General features: G+C 41.9%; 2 protein-coding genes across 2 annotated transcripts in view; both read right to left on the bottom strand.

The window, feature by feature from the left end:
- LOC134537381 (uncharacterized) overlaps window positions 1-20,067 on the bottom strand; it is an 843,397-nt gene that overhangs the window by 106,509 nt on the left and 716,821 nt on the right. The gene's annotated exons all lie outside the window — the stretch shown is intronic.
- On the bottom strand, window positions 1,659-17,143 carry LOC134537375 (lopap-like). The gene is made up of 5 exons (XM_063377733.1): window positions 16,772-17,143; window positions 13,351-13,487; window positions 11,848-11,945; window positions 9,598-9,693; window positions 1,659-7,293 (listed from the first exon to the last, which is right to left on the bottom strand). The coding sequence occupies exons 1-5, from the start codon at window positions 16,877-16,879 to the stop codon at window positions 7,163-7,165; spliced, it is 570 nt and encodes a 189-aa protein (XP_063233803.1). The 5' UTR covers window positions 16,880-17,143; the 3' UTR covers window positions 1,659-7,162.

Below are 20,067 nucleotides of genomic sequence, written 5' to 3'. Positions count from 1 at the left end.
ACTTTATAATTTATTTATATTTATATTTATAACTTTATAATCATAAAAATAAAAAGTTGCTATTAGAGAATTATGCACAGAACTTCCATTTTCTCGGAAAATATTTCAGCAAAGATAGCAAATTGTTAAATGGTTTCTTTCATTTTTTTCAGGGTGATTGCAACTGACCCATAGTTATTGGGTTAGTGTGTTGGAGTGCTTCCAAGCACTCATCCATGCAGTTTGTTATATTTAATTATCTACTTCTACATACCCACTCAAGGAACATGCAATGGAGATTTCTTCCCCAATTTACAACATTAAACTTAAATTACATGATATATATCACATTTTCGCGCGGAGGAATACAGCAAAAATCCACGCCGGCTCACTGTTTCGAGAGCAAAGGCGATGCGACGAGTGATTGGGCATGAATGATGCTCACCAGACGTGAGATGTATTAACAGTAGGCACATGACCAAGTGTGAAGCTTGTTTTCTTTCCTCACGAGACTTGAGCGATTTGTTTCCTGACAGGCTCTGCTGAAACGTGACATTTCTGCATTACCCTTCTGATGCAGTTCTGAAGTGTGCCACTGGGATCGTTATCCTCCTGCTCGAACACACAAAGGCCAGTGATATCAACTGATTTTTTTTAACACAGCTGAAATGTGGTCGGTGGAAAACGTTTTATTGTTATGCAGTCATTATTTCAATATCCCAGTTCGTGCATACTAAAATTACCAATTAATGGAATGAAACATTCGGCCTATTCCATTTACGAACATGGCAGAATGGGTCAGGCAAAGTTATTGCGATAGCCTAAAATCTTCCACGGAAACTATTACACCTGTACTCGTGTAGTCCAGTAACATACATTTTAGCAGAGTTTTTCAAATCATCCAACAAAACTCGACCACATTTCCAGTATCGAATATAGTTAATTAAAAATGTATAAGTAAGAATAATCACATTGCATTACAGCTAACACGAAAGGATAACAATCGGCATGATAATTATTCATGTAAAAAGTTGTATAAAACTAAATGCAAACACAGTCTGCTTTACATTAAACTTGTTTTACCTGTCAAAATAATAGAGCAACAATTTTCATATTTGAATGCTTTCTCAGCTAAAATAAAATACTTGGCCAGGTTAGTTGGAGTGTATTATTTAATGCATATTTAATAAATTAGTAAGAGATGCTTTTTTATTTAATTTATAAAAGTATCATCAAACTAAAGCAATATTTTACATGTCAAGATGAAGTGATGGCCAAGTCAGTCACTTTTCACCAAAATACCTGGTTTCGAATGCTGCAAGTGGCTCATTTTGCGGCATTAGTAAGCTATTGTTATATACTTCCTTGATTTTTTTTTATATTTGTGACATTTTATATTGGCACCTGGAATTCTTAAAACAGGAATATTATTTACATGATAGTTTAGAACAGAGTTTTAAAATTAATATAACACTAGCCTTAAAATACAGCTTCCCTATTGGTCAGGAGGAAAGTAAGACGGGTCAGTCACCCTGGCTGGTACGTTCCACGCGAGCAGCCCAGTAGGACGTCCCTTCACAATGGATAACTTCAGAAGGGTTCCGTTCGGCCAAGCTGTAGTGCAGAGTTTGAGTTACTGAATATTTGACATGAAATCTTAAATTAAAACATATGATGAATTTACTGATAGCTTAAATACATTTATTATAAAAAAATAAAATTAATGAAATCGTATGTTACAGATTTTAGAAAATCAGCAAGACAAATGATAATAATTAAAGATGTAACATGCTCTTTCCACTTTCCCTATGAAAAAATTTAGTGTCCACAATTTAAATATAAGCAGAATATGTAACACACAATAACGAATTTCTGATTATAGTTTTAAGTACTTGAAGTTAAATTTAAAATCTTTTAGGGTGACCATTTTTCGCATTACTGGCATGTGCATTTTCTTTTAGGCATGATGGAACCTCAAGCCATAGTAGAGTTTTCTGAGTGTCTGAAGGGCCTCCGGATGTATACCAGACTAGCAGGGATGGAAACTTTCCAAATAAATACAGCATTGAAGAATAGCGGCATCAGGGATCTGAGACTCCAGCGATCAGTTCCAGCGACCGTTTACACCGTGGTCCTCATAGCAGTGATTATAGCGGTTCACGCACTGCACCTGTGCGGTTACTTCGGGCAGCACGCCTCGACACAGACCTTCTCCGTGTCCACGTTCGTCAACCTGAACGCCGAGTTCTCATGCGCGGTCGTGGGGCTGGCGGGCGCGTGCATGCACAGACGCACCAGGGAGAGGATGCTGCAGACCTTCGTGGAGGTGGACCAGGTGCTGGTGGCGCGCCCGACCGAGAGCTACAAGATGTGGTCCAGACGCTCCGCGGGCGTCCTGGCGCTGGTGTTCACCGTCGTGGCGTTGGCCGTCAGCTTCTCTTTCCGCGGCAGCGACAGCGTCCTGGGCCTGTCGTCCGTGGAGATGCACTTCCTCAACTTCAGGGACCTGATCATCTTCACAGGGACGGCCAACTACGTCAGCCTCGTCCTGCTGGTGCGTCAGCAGCTGAACATCTTCAACAACAGGCTACATGGACTCTGCCGTGGCTCGGTGAGGACCACCAGAGTAGCGGGCGCGAACGGAGACTCCGGTGCGAGACGTTGCCCAAGGGTCACTACCGGTGGTTCTAACACGATCCCCCCAGGTGTACTGCTGGAGCCTGGGTGACCAACCGCGATCCTGACTCCGATGCCGCAGCTTTATCGCAAGCTGAAGCTAATCACGTCGTGCATAAACTCGGCGTGCGGAGTGCGCACGTTGGCATGCATCCTAGTTTCTTTCACGAACACCACGATGTGCTTGCACTATGTGCTGGAGCTCAAGTTCAGACCATCGCAGTTCAGCGACGTCAGCGACGGGATGTTTTCGCTGGTCAACCTGCTGCTGTGGGCCGTGCTGTACTTGGCGAACGCTGTCGCCCCCATCTGCGCGTGCGACCTGGTGTCCGAGGAGCTGAAGAGCACGAAGGTAACCTTGCTGGAGCTGCTCTTGGATCCCGGGCTGGACGGGGAGTCCCTCCGCCTGCTCAGAGCTCTGTACCAGCAGGTTGGGGAGGAAGACATGCTCTTCACCGCTGGAGGGTTCTTCGACCTCCAGCTCCCTACACTGTCCTCGATGGTCGGGTACGTCTTCACCTACCTGCTGGCACTCATGCAGTTCAACACCATACAAAAGTAACATCGAAGAAGGTTGGAAATGCAGTGCGCTCTTGGCACTATTTTATTTTAAGGGGTGTTCTGTCATGCTAGCGCTAACCCTTCCTTGGTGTGTTGTAAAATTACATGTCACACATTTGTGTTCATAAACTCAAAAATAACTAATTTTGCAGAAGCTTCAAATTCCATATACAGACAACTATGTGGTCAGCTATGGTTAAGTCTTTATTTATGAATTGTGAGAATTGTCATATTTGTCGGATCTGGTGGCTCAAAGGTTGCCAACCTGCGTAGTGTAGTAGGACGCACACCGGCTTACGGTGCGAGAGGGTCCCAGGTGATGCATGTGTGTAAATGTTTTATTGTTTACTTTAAGGTATAAATACAATTGAAATCACTTCAGACACCATTATATTAAAGGTTACAATTTTAAACAAACATTTAATCAAACGTTTGTCTAACCTGAAAGGAAATGTGCATGGCATTTTTCCTGTCGTTACATTGCATGCAGTAACGATCAGGAATATTCTTGGTACCATGGAGTTTATAAAGAAAGCGACAGATAGTGATATTTCACGACTTGATAAAGTGAATGCTTGTATGTAGGCATCCAAAACAGAAGGTATGCTTCGCATTCTGCCTATCTCACAGTTCGAAAGAAGCAGGAGCTTTCGTATCCTTGTGATTTTTATTATTTTGGGGGGAAAAAAAGAAAAGAAAGAAAGAAAATCCGCTGCCACATTTTTCAAGACATAGATTATATGGCATCAAAGGTTTTCAGTCGTAACAACTGAGCGCTTTCTTCATGAAGAGACAGATTGTCGTAGAGATATTTATTAATAATTTATTAAGCACTTGCTCAGATGCAACTCCATGAAAAAACATAACTATTAATTTGTTTTTAAATATCTAAGTCCGACAAAGATAATATGACTATTCAGCTATAAACAGTTTTAAGTGCATAACTTTATTAATAACATTTTATCAATAACAAACAATTTATTGAATATTGAAATGCCTACCTATTATTAACAATTCTTATAATTAGAGTTAAAGAATATTGATGTTTATTTAATATAGTGCAATCTTTGTTACAGCAGCAAAAGCCTTATACTGTATAACCTCTACTAATAAATGTGTAATGGAATCGGGCAACTCTACATGAAAGATCTTCCGCGGTTCTTTACTGAAGTACCTACGCCTACCTTCTGTAGTGGTGTGCAGTCTTTGGATGCATCACCAGATGTAAATTAGCATCATGGCGGTATAACATTCTAGACGTGGTCTTAAAGATTATCATTATATAACGTTGCACATGCGATAACATCTCGCAGGTATGCGCTACTGCGTGTCTTTAGGCGTACCTGAGTCTGAGTGTGTGAGGGGGAGAGAGAAAGCTTTTGTTTGCTGTTTACTCTGTTATGAAAACAACACGCCCGTAATATTGGACATGGCTCTTCCGACCGTCACACTGGGGTGTACGCGTGCAAGCACAGCAGTGTTGCCAACTTAACTGGTTTCCAGCTAGTTTTTGCTGATTAAAACATAACAGAACAGAGAATTTTTTAAAAAAGTTATTGGATTACATGACAGTTTCATATTTATTAATAAGTTGAAATTAAAGGAAAATAAAAGCATTTACTTATTCAAACACTATCTTTACTTTTGTAGCATGGTTTTATAGTTATTAATTTGTTATAATATTTGTATTTTATTTTGGCTTTATTTATAGACAATTAAATTATATATATTTATCATTACCATATGTTTTAGTTTTATTTAAGTGGAACTTGGTAGATGTTGTAGCCACATGAACTGGATTATATATACATACATACATATATATATACATATATATATACATATATATATATATATATATATATATATATATATATATATATATAGTGACACGGGGTCTGGGATAAGGGAGAGGCTGATGTACGCCCATAGAGGGGGAAAATAGCTCGGGGAATAGAAAGGGAGGTGGCCGAAGATTGAACAGTGAAGAGAAAAGTGTAAGGTGAATAGGGGAAGAAAGCTAGGAGAAGAGGAAGGGTGACGGGTGAGAGGGAAAGGCGTGAGCAGGTAACCAGGAGGACGAGGGAACGGGAAGTGGGTGAGTGAGAGAGGGGGGAATGGTGAGGTTGAAGCAGAGGGGGGAAGAAAGCTAGGAGAAGAGGAAGGGTGACGGGTGAGAGGGCAAGGCGTGAGCAGGTAACCAGGAGGACGAGGGAACGGGAAGTGGGTGAGTGAGAGAGGGGGAAAGAAAGCTAGGAGAAGAGGAAGGGTGACGGGTGAGCGGGAAAGGCGTGAGCCGGTAACCAGGAGGACGAGGGAACGGGAAGCGGGTGAGGGAGAGAGGGGGGAATGGTGAGGCTGATGCAGAGGGGGGAAGAAAGCTAGGAGAAGAGGAAGGGTGACGGGTGAGCGGGAAAGGCGTGAGCAGGTAACCAGGAGGACGAGGGAACGGGAAGTGGGTGAGTGAGAGAGGGGGAAAGAAAGCTAGGAGAAGAGGAAGGGTGACGGGTGAGCGGGAAAGGCGTGAGCCGGTAACCAGGAGGACGAGGGAACGGGAAGCGGGTGAGGGAGAGAGGGGGGAATGGTGAGGTTGAAGCAGAGGGGGGAAGAAAGCTAGGAGAAGAGGAAGGGTGACGGGTGAGAGGGCAAGGCGTGAGCAGGTAACCAGGAGGACGAGGGAACGGGAAGTGGGTGAGTGAGAGAGGGGGGAATGGTGAGGTTGAAGCAGAGGGGGGAAGAAAGCTAGGAGAAGAGGAAGGGTGACGGGTGAGAGGGCAAGGCGTGAGCAGGTAACCAGGAGGACGAGGGAACGGGAAGTGGGTGAGTGAGAGAGGGGGAAAGAAAGCTAGGAGAAGAGGAAGGGTGACGGGTGAGCGGGAAAGGCGTGAGCCGGTAACCAGGAGGACGAGGGAACGGGAAGTGGGTGAGTGAGAGAGGGGGGAAGAAAGCTAGGAGAAGAGGAAGGGTGACGGGTGAGCGGGAAAGGCGTGAGCCGGTAACCAGGAGGACGAGGGAACGGGAAGCGGGTGAGGAAGAGAGGGGGGAATGGTGAGGCTGATGTAGAGGGGGAAGAAAGCTAGGAGAAGAGGAAGGGTGACGGGTGAGCGGGAAAGGCGTGAGCCGGTAACCAGGAGGACGAGGGAACGGTAAGCGTGTGAGGGAGAGAGGGGGGAATGGTGTGGCTGATGCAGAGGGGGGAAGAAAGCTAGGAGAAGAGGAAGGGTGACGGGTGAGCGGGAAAGGCGTGAGCCGGTAACCAGGAGGACGAGGGAACGGGAAGTGGGTGAGTGAGAGAGGGGGAAAGAAAGCTAGGAGAAGAGGAAGGGTGACGGGTGAGCGGGAAAGGCGTGAGCCGGTAACCAGGAGGACGAGGGAACGGGAAGCGGGTGAGGGAGAGAGGGGGGAATGGTGAGGCTGATGCAGAGGGGGGAAGAAAGCTAGGAGAAGAGGAAGGGTGACGGGTGAGCGGGAAAGGCGTGAGCCGGTAACCAGGAGGACGAGGGAACGGGAAGCGGGTGAGGGAGAGAGGGGGGAATGGTGTGGCTGATGCAGAGGGGGGAAGAAAGCTAGGAGAAGAGGAAGGGTGACGGGTGAGCGGGAAAGGCGTGAGCCGGTAACCAGGAGGACGAGGGAACGGGAAGCGGGTGAGGGAGAGAGGGGGGAATGGTGAGGCTGATGCAGAGGGGGGAAGAAAGCTAGGAGAAGAGGAAGGGTGACGGGTGAGCGGGAAAGGCGTGAGCCGGTAACCAGGAGGACGAGGGAACGGGAAGCGGGTGAGGGAGAGAGGGGGGAATGGTGAGGCTGATGCAGAGGGGGGAAGAAAGCTAGGAGAAGAGGAAGGGTGACGGGTGAGCGGGAAAGGCGTGAGCCGGTAACCAGGAGGACGAGGGAACGGGAAGAGGGTCTGAGGAGTGCGGGCAAGTGCAGGCGCCGGCGAGGGGGCAGCTCAGGCGCCCTCGGGGGAAGCCCCAGGCCCGCCGCAGCCGTCGTGCGCCACGGCCGTGTAGTCGCCCTCGGGCAGGCGCGCCTCGAGCCCCGGGTCCAGCCCCGGCCGGCGGGACAGCAGCGTCAGGATCTCTGCAAGCAGCGCCCCGCCGCTCCCTCCCTCATCGCACTCTCACAGTCGTCTCACATGAGTGAGTGCCAGCAGTGGGAACTCAGCAGGCCTATGCGACTTACAGTAGAATATTGGAGTCACGTGTCCGATCCTAGGATTGGTTCAGAGAACCAGTTGCCAATGGTCGCTACGTGGACGCTTTGAGGTTGTCACAGGAGTAACTTTCTTCCTTTAGTTAGTCCCAGTTGGCGGACCAACCACCTTACGTCTATGCTTGTAATGTTACCTGCACAGTTTTGTTTTAATGGGTAATCATCTCCGACTTGGCTTCCGCGTCGTGGCACGTGAACAGCACGACATCACTCTTTTGTTGGGGGGGGGGGGGGGGATAGGGGGGTGCCGAGCCAGACTATGAAAGATTGTTCTGGTCGGTTCTCGCCTTCGGCGTTCGTCGGCCCGGAGCGAGTCCCTGGAGAGACGTGCAAGACAGGGGTCTCCGCCCTCGCCGCCGCTGAACTACAAGTGTCTTATGGTTTCGCACATCAGGAAGAATCACACTACATATACGTACATTTTCCAGACACCATTTATATATAAGTTCAGAATTGACATACCTGAATTACTCCCTAGTTAAACAAAATGATTAAAATATTGTCACTGAATATATACCTGTAAAATATTTTGGTATTTTTGACGTGACAACGGCTAATAAATCGATGAACGCTGGCTGCACGCACGAAAAATTGTCCCACTACGGATGTCCCATTACGGATGTCCCACTACGGATGTGTAGCTTAATTTATACCATCTGAAACTGATATTCTCAATGTGGTCTCGTGGCCGTGTGGTTAGCGTGGATGACTTTCAATCTACAGAGTGTCGGTTCGGATCTCGGAAGCTGTGAATTTTTTTTGTACTTGTAAAAATAAATACGGCGCACGCAACATTTCAAAAGTAATAAATATATTTGAATTAATGAATGCAAATAAAAGTAAATTTATTAATTAAATTGTAGATTTCATTTCACTCCTTCTTTGTGTCCATAAAAAATAGTGATAATTCAATAAAAATGATTCAATTTTATTCATAAAAGTATGCAGAGGTAGATTTTATAATACAAAATATAGAAAAATTTTAAAAAATTTCTTCCTCGAAGATATAATATTTTTAATGCCTAAATGGTTTGGTTGCAAAAACCTATTTCGGTTTAGTCTCAGGCCGAATATATTTCATTTTCTTCTGGATCAATCATTTCATCAATGTTTTGTTATGACGTCACGTTAAACTATCGTCCGTAAACCGACTTTACAGAAACCAATTTTTTAGTTATATTTAGTATTTAAAAGGGGTCTCTTGAATACCTGCAGACTTCATTATATTATATGCATGAGAATTTTAATTTTCATAAGGACCTCTGTTGTTAAGTAATAGTTTGTATGTGATTCTTAATACCTAAAGACTTAGGATTTCAACTAATAATTAAATTTAATATTTATTTGAAAAAATTTATATCACCATCTGTGTAATTTATTCTTCTTCTTCATGTGTTTACTGTCCAAAAATTTATATTGGCAAACAGATGTCTTACCATCAAAATACATATGTAAGACAAAATGAGTACGATAAATACTGTCTTAACATCCTTGCCTAACTTCCCTATGATCAGTGAAAGAACTGATATCAATATCCGTACAAAATTTGTCCTGCTTTTTATACCAACTAACTAACTATTCTATATGTCGCAGAAAAAAAGTTCATTATCAACTAACAGTCGTTTTTAGTTAGGTACCCAACTTTCGAACCTCCCGTCAAAGACAAAACATAAAACATAAACATTATAACTATACAATATAAATGCCAAGAGAAAACGTATTATTTAAGAAACACTTATAAAACGAAGTGAACTTTTGCACTGACAAATAAAATACTGTAACTACTTCTGCAATCACCGTAGTGTTTCCCTATATGCACAATTTAATTAATAAAATACAACTTACAGAAGTTTATATTAATTCCTAGAAATATACGAGGCTTCATAAGAAACTTCATTATAGAGACAATATAGGTTTTTTTTCGATTTTTGTTACCAGTGATTTTTCCGGGGTTAGCAATAAAGGAAAAAAAAATCTTCAATGTTGAAATCAAGTGAGGCTTTAAGATTAAGGTAAGGAAACTATAAGCAAAATTAAAAAAAAAAAGTTTAACTTTGCAAGTAGGCCTACATGTCCTATCTGAGCTGACGATTTAAACAGAACTCCGACTTGTGTTAAAATAGCTCGTGGCCTAGTGAAGCCTGTAGATGAAGACAAATAAGTTACAGTTACCTTCGACTTGTCCAGTCACTGCTGAAGGGAAGCAGTACCACGTGACCGCATAGTTGGTGTAGTCCGTGCCGAGAATGTAGTATTTCTTGTCGCTCTCTGAAATGAACACAGTTGAAGCGTAGTTTTAAACAGATGGAAAAAAAAGGAGGGTCTATCATAGAGAACAAGCATATGACCTAGTTTCAAGACAGTTGCTGCAGCACAATGGTTAGCGAGCTATTGCAACTATCACGACAGTAAGCTTACTGCAACTATCACGACAGCAAGCGTGTCAACAATCAGGTTGTTTCTTCTTCGCTGTTTCTGATCGGAGCTTGACAAAAAAATGCCAATCCAGCGCAAATAAACAAAACTTAAGAATATATTATTTATCAAGGAGTTAGAAGGTGCCTAAAGGCACCCGTTGAAAAATTGATGACTTAAATTAAATATACACGTTGCAGTGATATTGATGAACTGGCTAAAGAACAAAAGCTTTCAACAGTTTGCATAAAATATTTAAATTGAACTTTTTCTTACGTAATTTTTGTTGAATATTTGTAATGTAGTAATAAAAATCGTGCCTTTATTTGATGCTAAAGAACTATTTTTAATTCTAAAAGATAGAGTTAGTTATTTAAATTGATTTTCAGTGATAAATTGAATATTTACTTACTATGCGAAATTAACACTTAACTCGCCGATGATGTGCAGGAAAATGGCTTACCCAACAGTCAACACCAAGGTATAGGCATTGAAGTTAAATTTCTCTAATGGCTTATTTTTACGTCTTTTGATTAAATAAATTAAATTCATTCAAACAGTTAAAAACGTATTATACGTATTATTTTATTTTAAAATGGAACAATGTAGTGTTTCTTCTGATTAAAAATAAATAGCAGAGAAGATAATTACGTGCTAGAAGTTTTGTAAATGTTTATTTTATTCAGAATCTTACCTGATTATGTAATTTAACTGTGTTTGATTATATTTAATTTATGTAATTAATAATTAAAATTTGCGAGAAATATTAAAATTAAAATGTAAAAAAAAAAAAAAAAACCCTAGCAGGTACCTACCGAACCCCAGTCCTCATATTATCAGCCCATACATTTTACCACTTCACCACGCCGCTAATTCAAGTTATTAATATGTATTCAAACTTTAAAAAGCTTCAAAATAAATTAAAAACCCTATATTTCACCCGACGTTTAAAACGAAACATATTTTTTCTCAAATATATCTTCTTTCATACTAAACTCCCGTTTAACACAATGTTAATGAAGGGGACACATACTACTAGCGCCGTTAGTTCACAGGCCGCCGCGAGCTTCACTGAGCCGACGAGACACGCCGAGACAAAGGGTGGGAAGTTGCCAGACCTGTCTGGATGATTGTGGAGCAAGATAATATTTGTGCTTCATGATACGCCAGTCTCCAAGGTGTACATATCTCTTTGGCGTTATAGAGTCCGTGAGTCAGGTTTGATCGTAACTATGTATATAAATATATATAATATTCTCTAACATTAAATCACTATGGACGGATTAAAAAAATGTAATTTTGGTAAAAAAATTTCTAAAACAATCCTGATTGTTTGAAGTAGAACATCAAAATAGTTATAAGGAATCAAACACGTAATCGACAATAGCCGTAAAAATTAGCTGTCTCTTGATTAATGACATGCGCCTTGGTAGTAAATTGTATTTTTGACGTGATAACGTCTAATAAATCGATGAACACCGGCTGCACGCACGAAAAAGTGTCCCGTTACGCATATTGTCCCGTTACGCTGTGTCCCGTTACGCTCATTGTACGCTTGCGCCGCATCTATCTCTCTTCCACTCGATTGGAACAACCATCGACTCGACTTTTTCGAGGCACATTAAACTTGAAACACTCCCATTCGTTTCCTATTTTTCCTATCATCGTCCTATCCTTAACAGAATAACACAGATTGGAAGAAGTTAAATAGCAAACATGTATAAAAGTTATAGTTAAAATAATCTCTTCGTTAAAGTAATATAAATATTTGAATTAATGAGTGCAAATTAAAGTAAATTTATCAATTAAATTGTAGATTTCATTTCACTCCTTTTTTGTATCCATACAAAATAGTGATAATTCAATAAAAATGATTCAATTTTATTCATAAAAGTATGCAATCATTTCATCAATGTTTTGTTAAGACGTTGTCACGTTAAACTATCGTCCGTAAACCGACTTTACAGACAACCAATTTTTTTTGTTTGTTTTTGCGGTTAGTCTCACCTGTGGCAGACATTCTTCGAGAGTAGAGGTACTTCCCATTGGTGGAGGAGTTGTCTTCCTTGAAGAGTACGCCGAGGGTGACATGAGTGGCCACGTGACTGTAACCATGCCAAAAGAACAGACCAGCCTGTCAACCTATCAATCCAATTGGCATATAACTGTGCTTCTTAACACAAGAATTAACTGCAAGGGAGCATGGTTTCTGGAATTAAATTTATTTGATGGGAATTTCCATACTGTTTCTGTTTCCGACAGGGTCCGCGTGAAACAGGCCTGCCGGGAAAAACCCAGAGCCCAAGGGCAGATAACATTAACGAGCCCCCTTCCTATTGTTTTATGTACCAGTTTTCAAACTCCGCAGTTAAAACAAAATATATCTAAATACTGTAAAAGTCAAGGGGTTTTAGGACTCGCCATTTCTGTTATTTCAAATATTTTGGTACCACTTGCACTAAAGCTTCCGTGATAAAATTTGATTTTTTTTTGACATGGAATAAGACTTAACTTTGGCAACTTGTGGACGTCAAAACTTGTGAACTGGTGTGACTATCATGGTAGTGGCGTTTACGGACTAGGGCCTGTAAGCAAACACGTGGTTGCAACAAGGGGTATAGAAGGGTCTTTTTGACATGTCAAAGTTTGGGATAAATTGTTAAAAATTATAATTATAACAAAAATATAGAATAATCCAAAATATCGGGGCCATATACCCCTTAATGTGGCCATAACTTCTGTAAACGTGATCTGTGCGTACCACATACACTCTTAGAAACCACCGTGAATTTACAGACTTTACAACGAATGATTAAAGAAACAAAGAGTTTTTCGAAATCTCAGAACAACGGACAGAACCACTTTGCCTGCTATTTGCTTTTAAATTCATTCCTTTTTTTGGTGAGAATGAGAGTTTTTTTTAAAGATGTTTGATAAAAGGAGGGGGGGGGGGGGGTTGGATAAATCCACCATCTAGCGTATGCCCCTGCCTCTGATTGTTTAAACGATTTATTAATACCTTAGTAAGTCATGATTTCAATACAACTTTGAATTAAATTACTTCAACAAACTGTGTCTCTGTTTGAAAACAATGCAAAATTACATGGTTTACATCCGCCGATGACAGTTACTCTGAGGACAGGCACATGTCTACGTGAACACTATTCTATGGCGGCAGTTGGCGGGCCTGGGGAACTCACGCGTGGTCGACGAAGCGCGTGTGGGTGGCCAGCCTGCCGGGAAGTTCGCCGGCAGGCTTCAGTATGCTGAGTCACTTGACAGTTACTCTGAGGACAGGCGCATGTCTACGTGATCACTACTCTACGGCGGCAGTTGGCGGGCCTGGGGGACTCACGCGTGGTCGACGAAGCGCGTGTGGGTGGCCAGCCTGCCGGGAAGTTCGCCGGCAGGCTTCAGTATGCTGAGGCACTCGACAGTTACTCTGAGGACAGGCGCATGTCTACGTGATCAGTACTCTACGGCGGCAGTTGGCGGGCCTGGGGGACTCACGCGCGGTCGACGAAGCGCGTGTGGGTGGCCAGCCTGCCGGGAAGTTCGCCGGCGGGCTTCACCAGTATGCTGAGGCACTCGATGCTGGCGTTGCTGTTGATGGTGGTCTGCTTCACCACGTACCACCGGCCCAGGAACTGCAACACACGGGTCAAACCACATACCACACGTGTCCCATCCTTGGTTTGCAATGTGTGTTCCAATGACCATTCACTCTCTCTTTCGAACGTAAGAAATCTGCCATTGTTTCGGTGTGCCCTGTTGCCAAGTATACGGAAACAGAGCACATTTGGTTTACACACAACTTTATAACGTTCTGAAATCTTTTCAAATTGTATTTGAAACGTATTTTGTAAAGGAAAATTTGGAATGAGAATTTTGAAAATACATTTTCTTTTTGTAATTAATTTTGTGTATCACTTGATTATACAGAACTTTTTACTTCTAAGAAGATGTAACAGAAAGACTCCATATTGGTATCAACCTTTTTAAAACGAGTTTTTTTTTATTTATTTTAATATTAAATTTTTGGACTCTGTTTGAGCAAAGCATATAATTGAATGGATTGCCTTGTTGTTTATAGTATCCAACTACTACAAATAGTTTCTCCTTAAAACGGGAAGTTTTAACTCAAAATTTGGACATATTGAGACTGTTTGAGTAATTTTGAGTAGTTTTTAAGGACTTGAGGAAATGTTGACACCAAGAGGGCGACCGTGACGTCACAATCAAAGATGGCGGTCGGCTCTTTGCCTGCACATCCAAATCCCTGCTGCCGGACCGGACAATACATACTACTGACGTCAACATTATCACATGTGTTTGGTTGTTTTTGAAATCATACGGGATTTACGTGCTGTTCAGCAACGTGATGCGAAGAAAAACGAGGTTTAATGAACACGACCTTTAAAAACCCACACAACTGAGGTTATCACCATAACTGATCCCTTGGCATGTCAACAAATTACGTAATTAGGATTATCGGATAAAAATAAGCGACTGAAGTTTAAGTTTCATCCAGATACAATAAACATAAACATTTGATCAGTCTATACAGAAATGCATTTCGATTAACATTGATCGTTATTTCAAATTACATTTCCAGTATTATATATTCTTAAACCAGTCCCCCCCCCCCCCCTCAAACCTTTGGTACTTGCCTGATGGTTAATTAAAGGATCAAAGGAGAACAAATGAAAAACATAATACCGAAGTTTGCGTCCTTAATGCGTGTTTTTTTTATAGTTACAAAATACAATTTTTGGGCGTAGATTAACTGTGATAAAAACTGGAAACAGTTGCTAAATCGCAATATTTTTTATAATAGAATACGTAGGAAACCTTAAAAAGTCAAAGAAATTTATGAAAATGTCTAATCATCGATTGTGTGAATCTAAACTTAATCCCGTACTTATGATAATAACCATAACATCTTCATTAGAATAATTCTCACATAATAAAAAATATAAACCTAAAATTTTGGTATAAAATAGATGTATGGTTTTAATAACTTTAGTTCAAGGCTTATTGATTGTAAATGAAGTAAGTTTTAATTTTGTAATGTCAAATCAAGTCCAATAAAATATACAGGGATTACTATATAAAGAAGTAAACTTGTTTCTATGTTACTTTTTCCGCCTAAACGTTGTCTAAGATTTATATTAAATCTTGTGGAAGGATTTATGTGGCCAGAAATAATAGTTAAGCATGAAAATTATATAGTTTTCCAAAAATAAGCAAGACGCGAGAAAGTAGCTTAAAGTTACACAACAATGCCGTCTCTTAACAATCAAGGCTGCGCATCAAGAAGTAAGATGCTGGTACTTAAATATAGATATCAACGACGGTTTGCATTAGCAGAAGCTATTGCGTGATTCATCCATAGATTGTAGTGTGCATTTTAATGAACATTTACTTTCTCTTTCCAATGCATGATATCTGCCATTAGCGCTGACCTTGTTTCGGTAAGCTCTGTCGTCATACATAAACCACAGAGCACAAAAGTTATTGACACAGCTTTATAACGTAATTACTATTTTCTCAAATGTATCTGAAACGTATTTTTTAAAGGAAAACTAGGAATGTGACTTTTGGAAATACATTTCATAGTTGTGTTTCATCAAGATAATGTAATTTAAATTCAATTATTACGTATAAGAATTAGTAACTAAAAGACGCCATATTTGATTAAACTATTTTTGACAAAAACAGTTTTATAATTATATCATTAAAATTTTATTTCAATGCTGTTTTGTAATAAATTAGAAGAAGATGCAAAATTTCTGGTACGCTGCAGCGAAAAATACGTGGCTACAAAAATTAAGTGAAATTATTTTCACTGTTTATTGTGCTTGATAACTTCTAACTGCATAACTGCATAACTTCTAATAATCAATATGAAAGTCACTGTCTAGCGGATGAACCCAGATCTATCTTAAAAAAAAAAAAAAAAAAATGGTTGTCTGTAAAGTCGGTTTACGGACGATAGTTTAACGTGACAACGTCATAACAAAACATTGATGAAATGATTGCATTCTTTTATGAATAAAATTGAATAATTTTTATTTTAATAATAAAATAATAAATACTTGAAATTATACTAGTAATCAGATTTTTAAAATGACAGAATAATTAACCTTTATTGCAGAAATTGTTATTGTAATAAGCAATGAAAACCACAGATTAAAATTCGTCGAATATATTTTACGTTTTTATGTCTTCCAGTGCTCAAAATGATATGCAATTGTGGCCCCGGGCACGAAATTTTATTTATAATTCATTAATAATAACGCCCCTCGCGATAAACAAAGGAAAATATGTAATAACGAGTGCCTGGTTGCCGCGGAAGCGGATAGATTGCGCGATTCGTTCGGTTCGCGGCCGTCACCGTAGATGGCAGCACCGTAGGGGAATAATATTATTTCATTTTTATAATACGATTTCATAACAAATACGCATCCCAAATACACCAAACTTATTTATAAAGTATTACAATATTTTTTAAAACATTGTGCAAAGGATACCGGGTGTAATTTGAATTATTATGTGTAACTGTAAAACATCATTGTTCGTACAAAAACGTATTTGAAAATTCAACATTACTTTTAAATAACCGTACCGATTGTGCTGAAAATCGGTGGACGATCGTTAAATTACATACATAATATTAATAATTCAAACGACGAAAACATGATAGAAAAGTCAAATCGATGGTTGTTCCAATCGAGTGGAAGAGAGATAGATGCGGCGCAAGCGTACAATGAGCGTAACGGAACACATCGTAGTGGGACAATGTGCGTTACGGGACACTTTTTCGTGCTTGCAGCTGGCGTTCATAGATTTATTAGACGTTGTCACGTCAAAAAAACTATGTCTCAGTCTCCCCCGTCTCTGCCCAGACGTGGCCGGCGTCGCTTCTCACCGCAGAGCTGTCGAAGCCGCCCAGCGCCTCGCGGTCCGGGCAGGTGGAGTCGCCGATTGCCGTCACCGCCGCCAGGAGCAGCACCGTCAGCGCCGCCGGTGGCGCCATGCTGCGGCGGGAGCAGGAAGCAGATGCACAGCCGCCGGTCGAGCGCGCGCGCCTCTTCTAACGGCCGCGCCGCTGCCGGGTGTCTGTCGCCTCGCGCCTTATCTCTGGTCCGCTGCGCACAAGTCGGTCAAGGATCAGTCCCTCGTCGCCGGGAACATTCAGCTGTTCACGCGTGCCTTTTTGGACGTGATAACGTCTTTTGAATCGATGAACGCCGGCTGCACGCACGAAAAATTGTCACGTTTCGCCTGAGCCGAGCGTGCGAGAACCGGCCAACCACCATGCTAGAAAATCTTGTATAATATCAAACAGGTTAAGGCGGGATTTTTAACTAATTGTTCGTGATTATATTTAAACAAATTATTTAAATTAAATTTGCAAAAACTGTAGGAATAATATTTGAAAAATAAAAAAGAATGCAATTTTTCATCAATGTTTTCTTATGACGTTATCACGTAAAATTATCGTCCGTAAACCGACTTTACAGACAACCCACCCCCTTTTTTATGTGCAAAAATCCTAGCTCTCAGTTGACAGCCATACCTACCGAGTGTTCCATACACTACTTCGAGAGAAACACCGCTGTACTCTTTCCACGAAGCGTATAAGAAAATAATGGCAGAATTCCGTCTCGTCCTTTGTAAATTATGGCAGTTTTCCGTTATGGTACTTTTCCGCCTTTTTTTCGAAGAGGCCGGGCGGAATACTGTCATTATGGCAGTTTTCCAGTATGGTAGTCTTCCGCGCCCCCCGTGCTTGTTCGCTACCTGACCCGAACCACTGGGGATACCACCCCTTGGAGACATGTCATGGATGCACTGGGGCAAGGAGGCAGTCACTTTCAGCCTGCAGACTGCAGGTCGCGCTGCTTGACCCCCGACGATGCATTCCGCGCGATATCGCGATGACCCGGAGTCGCCCCGTTTCAAGCACAAGTCTCCACGCTCTCTGATTAGCCACGCCTTTGAAACACCCTTCACGTCTCGCAACATTTAAAAATAAAGCGAGTCTTTCAGTATCTACTCGCCAGTGATGCGCATGTCACATCCAACATAATCGTATCACAAACTGTGTATTACCACAGCAACAAAAATTTATCAAATTATTTAAGTTATGTTCCTTGGTATTCAAATTTTTTGAACACAGCGATTTACGGGTCGTAACTGTGAACATGATCTGCGCTCATCGCACGACTTTAAAGTCTCCAGTGAATTCTATTGACAATATAATTTTATGTTTCGTCCTACTATGATGATGAACTCACGCATCTAGTAAACTGTGGACGCTTAACCTCTTCTCCCCGCTGCTTCGGTGCATCGACGGCGCTGGGGCGCTCAGCGCTACTCGCATCCGTGTGAACCCAGCTCGCTACTCGCTCTCGTGTGAACCCAGCTCGCTACTCGCGGGCGCGGCTCGGATCAGTTGCTGGTGCTGACGGCAATTTTTTGCTTAATTTGTGTTTTTGTCTTTTGGGATTTTTGTAGTTTTCTTCTACAGACATACAATATAGCAATAGAGTATGACCAAAAGCTTACATAAAGTAATGCACTCCCATTGCACAAATCTTTCAAAGATAAGGTCTTATTGGAGTATTTTCTGATCCTTGTGAGAGGATGTGGCTCTGTTGCCTCGTTGTGTATGTGTGTGTGAGTATCGGTGGCTTGTGGTGGTGCTGGTGTGGCTGATGTGGTGGTGCTGATGTGGCTGATGTGGTGGTGGTGCAGCGCTCCGAGGTTCCGCCGAGTGGTAGCCGCCCCCCCCCCCCCCCCCCCCCCAAGGAGTTGGTGCTCCTACCCTAGCACTTCTTCTACTGACAGTCGGTCCCGGGTTTGATTTTCCCTGTATTCTGTAATTTTTTTTTTCTGTTTGAGTTTTGTCCGTGTGTGTCGGCTAACGCAGCGCCGAGCCTGCGGCCTCGCCCGGTCGGCGCCTGGCTCCCGGCGGTAACTCCCGCACTTGACGGCCGCTGTCCTTCCCTCCTGTCCGCGCCGCTACGCGAGTCACTGCAGGAAGAAGTGTTCCTTGCTTCCAAGAATCACCAGGATAAGTCGAGCCACCAGGTCCGAGAAGCAATCCCTGGCCTTGCGTTCGTTTTACCTTCCTCGGCTTTTGCAATACAACAACAACTTGTAAACAAGTTACTGAGAGCTTCGCTGAGCGAAGGCCTGATTTGCTCAACTACTATTTGCTAAATTTGCGTGGGAAGCCTCACGCAGAAAACTAATCACAACACCACAAAAAAAAATAATTAAAAGGGCCAGCGAATCGCTAAAGATTCCGAAGACATCCCATACCGGCGGTAAATGAAGCCAGGACAACGGGAACTTTAATCGCGGTATGAAGCAGGCGCAGGATGAAGCAGTGACGTAACCAAGGGATGGTTGGGGGGGGGGGGGGTCTTTGGGCCCGGACATCATCCTTCAAGGATTAAAAAACACACACACAAGCGATAATGGCCTGGAAGACAGCTCCGGTTGGTATACTTTATAATGAAATCTTTGGAATTTTTAAGAGAAAATCGTTTGTCACGCTAAAATCCCAGGGAATATTAGACCTTCAGTACTCCAACACAGAAGTTTTAAGTAGAGTAGAAAGAACTTCGATTATCCGTTACCCGATTAACAGGGCATTGGGTTAACCGGGCTCTCAGTTAAAAATTAAACGATTTGAAGGAGGGGGGGGGGGCGTGTATTTCATTAAATTGCACGTACCCATGCATATCAAAATTTTAAATATAATTCGTATTTTTAATTGAAATTGTGTGTTTCATTAGTTCTTTGGTCGATTGTTCGATTTCGTCAAGACAAGCCATAAATACACACAGAGTATCATTGTTAATTAAATCCATGTCAGTGTTTGTACGAAAGACATAATTAGTAACACGTGCGTGTGTGTGTGAAAATGGCATTAAACATAGATAATATGTATACACGATTTATGTAGTTTCTGTGAACGAGGGCTGTATAACATGGAGGAAAAATAAGTTACATGCAGCCCAGTAAAGGATTTACGATAATGTTCTCGAAATGATTGTCTCTTTGTAACCTTGCGAAGCCGAACTGCTGCTTTTAAAATCCTGGCAGGGATCCCCCCCCCCCCCCCCCCACACACACACATACACGTGTCTCGCCGCGGCCAGACCGCGCCTGGACAGACTCCAGCAGAGGTCACCGAAGACGTTGACCCGC

This window comes from Bacillus rossius, chromosome 12 (genome assembly GCF_032445375.1).
Source record: "Bacillus rossius redtenbacheri isolate Brsri chromosome 12, Brsri_v3, whole genome shotgun sequence".
Lineage (NCBI taxonomy): Eukaryota > Metazoa > Arthropoda > Insecta > Phasmatodea > Bacillidae > Bacillus > Bacillus rossius.
This window is presented reverse-complemented; position numbering and strand designations above follow the sequence as displayed.